The sequence below is a fragment of the Myotis daubentonii genome, chromosome 5 (genome assembly GCF_963259705.1).
Source record: "Myotis daubentonii chromosome 5, mMyoDau2.1, whole genome shotgun sequence".
Classification (NCBI taxonomy): domain Eukaryota; kingdom Metazoa; phylum Chordata; class Mammalia; order Chiroptera; family Vespertilionidae; genus Myotis; species Myotis daubentonii.
The window spans coordinates 110,594,132-110,601,169 of NC_081844.1; the positions used below are offsets into that span (position 1 = coordinate 110,594,132).

General features: G+C 62.9%; 1 protein-coding gene across 2 annotated transcripts in view; it reads right to left on the minus strand.

Moving 5' to 3' along the window:
• Positions 1 to 2,900, minus strand: part of EIF3B (eukaryotic translation initiation factor 3 subunit B) — an 18,772-nt gene extending 15,872 nt beyond the window's left edge. The window contains exon 1 of one of the 2 annotated variants that reach the window (XM_059699420.1): positions 1,766 to 2,900. In XM_059699420.1, the coding sequence (XP_059555403.1) occupies positions 1,766 to 2,294 (529 nt within the window). In that variant the 5' untranslated portion in view covers positions 2,295 to 2,900. The remainder of the gene's footprint in view (positions 1 to 1,765) is intronic. The other variant, XM_059699417.1, reaches the window with a different exon arrangement.
• Positions 2,901 to 7,038: the final 4,138 nt, after the last annotated feature.

Below are 7,038 nucleotides of genomic sequence, written 5' to 3' on the forward strand. Positions count from 1 at the left end.
TAATTTCAAGAGGCACGCCCTGTTATGAACTATTTCTAACTCCTTTCAACCCTTTATAATATCGAAAATGTTATCTAAAAAAAAGAACTGCCACTTAAACTTCAAATAAAAAACAAAAACTAAGACCCAAGAGAAACAAAGGGAGAGGCAGGTTAGAGTCACACCCTGGCGACGGCGTCCCCACAGGAGGGAGTCCGATCCGGGCTCTTAAGGCTCAGGCACCACGCAATTAGGTGCCTGCTAAGCCTGCTCTGGTTTACAAGGCTCCCCGCGGCTGTGTCAGCGTTTCTGCCCACGGCGGACTCCTTCCCCGTCACGTCCTTAGGGAACAAGTGTTCTTTCTAAGCACCTGTCCCTACACGGCAAGGCGGTTAGTCACCCCACAAACACATGGCCTCCGTCGGCCGGCCTGCACACCTGGGTCCTCTGGGCCATGGACCCCCCCATCTATCCTCCAAGCTGAGCAGCAGACACAAATACAAATGGTGCTGAATGAGCCAAAGGACGACGCTTAGAGGGAGAACTTTACCACTTTGGGCCCACCCAGCAGCGGCGGAGACCTGATGCTAAAGGGAGGCTGGCGAGAAGACGCCGCTGTGCCGTCCCAGCCCGAGGGGCGCGGCGCTCAGGCACTGGGAGAGGGCGCGCCCCAGACTGCCTTTTCCAGAGAAGGTGCCCAAGGCGTCTCTCTCTGCTCCCCACACAGGACAGTTCTTCTTGCAAAATCTGCGAATCACACGTGAGCAACCGACCACAAGGGGCCGGGAGAAAGGGGAGGCTGCTCCGCGCTGGCTCCGGACGGCACTCGCAGGTCAGTCCGGCTCAAGCCCGTGCCCTGCGCTCCCACAGGGAGGCCCAGCCGCCGCCTGGCCTCGCGCTCCAGCACCCGGGGTCCCACCCAGTCCTGGAAACGGCTCCCGTGTTGGTCTCGTGGGAACGAGGCTGCACAAGTGCTGAGTGGGAGGACGTCCTGAGGGCTCACCACAGGCCCCACGTGGGCACCGATTTACAGCAGAACCGCCGGCGGGGCGCCCTGCTCGGGCCCAACACGCGCCCTCCCGGCGGAACCGGCTGTCCATAGGGGGGACACGGCGGCGCCGACAGACAGCCCTTGGAAGCGCGTTTACAGCCGACAGTCTACGTCGGGTCCTGCACGCACGTCTTCATTTCGCCCGCGGTTCTCTGTGGTTCTGCCTCCGTCTCTGGGAGCAGGCGCAACAGCTCAGAGCTCCGGCACCGCCAGTCCGCCGTCAGCATCTCCTCTCGGGCAGCACCCCTCCGGGAGCCGGGAGCTGCTGGCCCTCCCCGCTGTGCGCGGGGCCCACCGTGCGCTCCCGGCTGTGCGCTCCCGGCTGCGCAGGGCCGTGGCGGGAGCTGCCCACAGCCCGTCGGGAGCCGGGCCGCAGGCGGGTGCGGGCGGGGCTGCGGCTCATCAGGGAGGAAGGGGCGGCCGGCAGCGCTCCACACCCTCGCGGCCGCAGAGCCGCCAGCAGCCCGGGGAAGACAGCGTCCCTCCCACCCGAGGACTCGGCGCCGAGGGGGCTCCGGCTCGGACAGCTGTGGCGGGACCGCGGCACCACACCGGCCGGCGAGGGCTGTCACCCCAGACCGCGCGGCACGCGGGTCCCGCCCCGCTCGCCCCACTGCCCGCCCCGCCGCAGGATGGCCGGTCCCCAGGCTGCCCCACCCGGCACCCTCTGACTGGGACAAGGAGGGAGCCCAGGCCCTCACATCACAGCCAACCTCCCCCGCGCGGGCCGCTCACCTTCCTCGCTCACGTCGTCCACGAAGTCCTCGGGGTCGCTGAACGAGGGCTCGTCCGCGTCGCCATTCTCGGCCGCGCCGGCGTCCTCCGCGGGGCCGCCCTGCACCCCGCCGGCCCCATCGGACCGGGCCTCGGCCGCCGCGTCCCGGGCCTGCTCCCCCGGGGCCTCGTCCTCGTCCTCGTCCGGGGCGGCGGCGGGGGAGGCGGGCTCCTCGGGCGGCGGCGGGGACGGGCCGGGGGTCGCGCCGGCCGCCTCCTCCCCGTCGGCCGCGGGCTCGGCGGGCACTTCAGGGCCCGGCCCGGCCTCCGCCTCCTCGTCCTCGCCGTCCGCCGCCTCCTGCGCGCCGGGCGCCCCGGGCCGCGGCTCCTCCCCCGGCGGCTCCGCGGCCGGCTGCTGCTGTGCGGGCTCGGCCCGCTCCTCGGCCGCCTCGGGCGCCGCCACGTTCTCCGCGTCCTGCATGGGCCCGCCGCTGCCGCCTCGCCGCGCTTCCGACTCTCCCAGGCCGCCCCGCGCCGCCGGCCGGGCCATGTGCGTGCGGCGGGCCGTCCCACGAGGCCGGGGGGGGCTCCCGCGCCCTGTCGCCCCCCGAGCGGCCGGGAGACGCAGCGGGCAGCCGAGTGTCCACCCGCGGTCAGCGCGGGGCTCCCACGGCGAGCGCGCGCTCAACCGCGATCACTGCAGCCCCGCAGGCCCGTCTGCAAACTCCCGGGAACGACAGTCCCCACCCCCGGGGAAGGGACAGGATGGTCTCGCCCAACATGGCGCCGCGCTCTTCCTCCTCCCGTCGGGCGCCGCGGCGGCGGCCTCAACCATTCGCGACGCCGCAGGGGGGGCGCAGCAGTCGGCCCAGGACTCAGCACCGTGCAAACAATTCGGGGAGCGATGGCAGGGAACCCGCAAGCTCGGTGCCGGCCTGGCTGGGATGGCCGCCCCGCCGGCGACAGCCTCGCGTGCACTGTCCTGAGCTCCCCCCGCGCGTGTCCGCTCTTAGACTCGTCTACTGACGGGCACTAGGATGGACGGTTCCGAAACAGAAAAGGGGGTCCTGGCGAGCCGAGCCGGAACACGGCCAGAACCTCGGCTTCCTGGGCAACATACAAGTGAGAGCTGCTCTCACCGACCCTGCCCGGGGAACCCCGCGGCCTGGGGAGCCCCGCTCTTCCCATTCTGATGGTCACGGTGGGGGGGCGGAGAAGCCCCGCCCCTCGACGTGGGAAACGAGCGTGGGTCACGTGGGTGGGCGGCCGGAGTGGGCGGGGCGGGGGCGGGGCTGCTTGGGGAGGTGCCGGGGTCCAGGTGATGGACATGTCTGGCTCGGGTTTGGACCCTTCGGGAAGCGTATCCTGTACTTGTTCTCTTTTTTTAAAATATATATATATACATATTTTTATTGATTTCAGAGAGGAAGGGAGAGAGAGAGAAACATCCATGATGAGAGGGAATCATGGAGCGGCTGCCTCCTGCTGGCGGAGCTCGCCACCTGCTTCGCAGGGCACGTGCCTTGACCCGAATGGAACCAGGGACCTGTGGGTTGACGGGAGGACTTCCACCAACGGAGCCAGACCGGCCCGGCGCTGTGTTCGTGTCTGGCATTTGTACTCGGTTGTTGCCAGGAGTGAGGGCAGCTGCTGGTTGGCAGGGTTTGACTGGCCTCGAACGGGAGCTCAGTGGAGGGGGGGCGGCTGGGAGCCGGGGAGTTGGTGTTTCACGGGGCCTGAGCCTCGGTTTGGGAGATGGGAGATGAGAACGTTCCTGAGATGGTGGCGGCGATGTTAGGGTGTGACTGCGCTCCACGCCCAGGCCGCTCAGTGACAACAGCTAAAGGGTGAATTTAACGGTGTCAGCGTCTCTTACCTCCTTTGAGCGGGAAAAGGAGAAAGAGCCCAGGTCTTGGGTTGCCTGATGCTAAGTGTGACTCTTACTTTCAGCGGCAGCTTTGGGCAGGCCTCCGGGCCTCCGTGTCCCCCTCTGTGACATGAGGAGTAGCCCCTATTCCGTGTGTGACCTGTGGACCCGTTTCAAAAGGCAAATGAATTTCTGCTGGAGGCCACAGCCCTCATTTCTAGTTCCATCTGCAGTGTTCCTTGGGGATGAAGGCGGGACCTTGAGGCAAGGCTAGGAGTGCGGGGCGGCCGCGGGAAGGGGAAGGGGTCAGCGGAGGGCTAGCCTCACCTGGCCCTGGGAGCTCCGAGGCAGGAATAGCGCCTGGAGGCGAAGGGGCCAGACCGCCCCCATCCGGCCAGCTCCAGGGTTGGATGTGGATGGACCGGGAACAGTTGTCCAGAGAAAAGTCAACGGGGATGCCCCAGGGCCCAGGCTGCGTCAGCTTCGCTTCCGCCATCAGTAAAAGGGAGGGACTGTGCTCCTGCCTCCCCTGATTGCTCCAACACACTCCGGCAACACGTTCCAGTCATGCCCGTCCGCACTCCTCTACTCTTCCGTTTATTTATTTATTTATTTATTTATTTATTTATTTATTGTCTAAAGTTTTACATGTGTCTCCCTTTCCCCAATTGACTCCCCCCCATTCCCACCCGGGCAAGCCCCCACCGCCCCAGTGTCTGTGTCCATTGCTTATGCTGATACGCATGCATACAAGCCCTTTGGTTGCTCTCTACCCCCCCCCCCCTTACTCTTTTCACTCAGCACTACCATCAGTATTTTACCCCACATTTTACTTAGTGTTTGTTGAAAGATCAGACAGAGGCCGAAAACCAGGGCCACAGGCTTTATTAGAGGAGCAGGACCTGCCGGGCTGTCTGGCAAGGGGAGGACAGCAGCTCGTGCAGGGGTGGGCACGCCTTCTGAGGGGCGGAATGGGAAGGGGTGGGGGCTTAGTGTACTCGGCGCGCTGATTGGTGGCTTCATGTATGGTCCGTATAGGACAATGGCTTCGGGTATTTGGCAGGTGTGGATTGGTGGTCCAATGTATAGTCCACAGAAGGTGCCTGGTTAGGCACTCAGGTATTTCCAGGCCTCAGGTTACGTCATACTCGGCCCACCAGTTGGGGGAAGGGAGGACCTATCATTTGTCATTACCATGTGAAAAGCTCCCTGACTACACGCAGTGAGGCAGTCTGGGTTGGATCCTGGGACCGGAACAAGACATTCATGCCCAGCCAGCATGGCTCAGTGGTTGAGCATCCACCTATGATCCAGGAGGTCATGGTTCGATTCCCGGTCAGGGCATGTGCCCAGGTGGCAGGCAGCTGATCAATGATTCTCTCTCATCGTTGATGTTTCTATCTCTCTCTGCCTCTCCCTTCCTCTCTGAAATCAATAGAAATATATTTTTTTTAAAAAAAGAAACAGGACGTTCATGGAAAAACAGCTGAAACCTAAGTGATGTCTGGCGTTGAGTTAACAGCATTGTGCGGGGGTGGTTTTCATGGCTGTGGCACGTACAGTGTTAACATCGGGGTTCACGGGAACTCCCTGAGCTACCTTTGCAACACTTCCGTAAATTTGAAATGATCCAAAATGAAAAGCTTGCCACAGATGATTGAGACTCAAACACATGTCTGCAGACCCGTGTTCACAGCAGCCTCACTCCCAGTAACCAGAAGGGGGACGCACCCCAGCGTCCGCCCGGTAAAGGCATGAGCAGCACGCGGCCCACCACGCGATGGAATAGTGTTTGGTCTTGAAAAGGAAGGGCATGCTGACACCCGCTGCCGTGTGGGTGGGCCTGAGGGCATGCTGGCGAGATCAGCCAGACACACGAGGACACACTGTCTGACCCCACTCCCGCGGGGCTGGGGAGTCAGCTTTACGAAGCGGAAGCAGAGGGTGGGCCCGGCTGGGGTGGGGTGAGTGTTTAATGGGGACCGAGCCTCAGGGTGGGAAGATGGGAAGCTCTGGAGATGGTGGTGGGACGGCTGCCCAGCAGCGTGAGTGAGTGTGCGCTCTGCCCTTAAACATGCCCACGTAGCAACTTGTACCTTGTGTGTCCTGTACCACAACCACATGCTGGTTAAAATGTCGCGAGGGTGTCCTGCCAGCTGGCTGGGTGGCCCCGGCAAGGGTGCTGAAAGAACAGGGCCTTGGTCTTTTCTGGGGCGGATCTTCCCCTTTGGGGGTGAGGATCCCGAAAGAACTGATGAGTCGGCAGGAGACAACTCGCCTACAGGTGGCGCTCTCGTTAGAGGGCTGGGCTGCCTTCCCTTTCCCTTCCCGTTCTGTCCCAGCGGGCAGCTCTCCTAGTCTCCGTCGTTTCCCCTGGAAATTTCCCCTGAACGCGGCTGTCTGTGGTCACAGAGCGGGGAGAGGACAGGACGGACTCAAAGGGTCCAGTGTCGCCCCAGCCGTCTGAATTCCCCGCCTCGCCTGACCCACACGCCCCTGCCTTCCGCAGGCTGGGTGGGCAGCCTCCTGGGACGTCCTTCAGGTGCGGGGCAGGGGCAGGAACCAGAGAGTCCTCATTGCACCCCTCTCCCCCCCCCCCCCCGACCTCCGCACGCCCTTTACCTGCTCGGAGCCGGTTCCCAGGTGTGGCTCAGTGGTCAGAGCATCGGCCCGCGCACCAAATAGTTGTCGGATTGATCCCCAGTCAAGGGCACACACCTGCGTTGCAGGTTTGCTCCCTGGCCACAGTGGGGCAGGATGCAACCAATCCATGTGTCTCTCACACCAATGTTTCTTTCTCTCCCTCTCCCCCTCCCCCTCCCTGCCTCCCTCCCTCCCTCCCTCCCTCCCTGCCTCCCTCCCTCCCTCCCTCCCTTCCACTAAATAAAAATAAAAGTAAATACTACCCTGAGGTGAGGGTCAGCAGAGAATGCCGCTGTGTGGAGGACGCCAGGCGCCAGGCACCAGCCAACCTCCCCGCCCCCCGCCCCCCGCCCCCCGGGGAGAGTATCAGTCACTGCCAGGGGTGCTAAGACCTACTGAGCTCCTGCTCCGAGCCAGGCAGCGCCTTAAATACTTTACAAGCTCACTTCATCTTGGCGCTGTGGGCGAAAGGGGCCACGTGCTGACCTGACAGCTCAGGGAGGCCTGCGTGGCGGTCTTGCAAACTCAGAGACCTAAAGTCACCACAAAGGACGGTCTGAGAATGAAGTATTTAACCACAAACAGGTTACGGTGGGTAGTCATGTCCTAGGCCGGTATTCTCCCTGACAAAGATCCACTGAGGTCTGCACTGAGCCCAGTTGTCTGTATGCCTCTAAGACGACATGTCGGTGAAATGTCTGGGTAACTTGTAACTTCCCTTTTTCCCGGACCCCTCGGGGCACAACAGATGGCAGCAGGACATTCCCTCGTTGTTATTGTTATC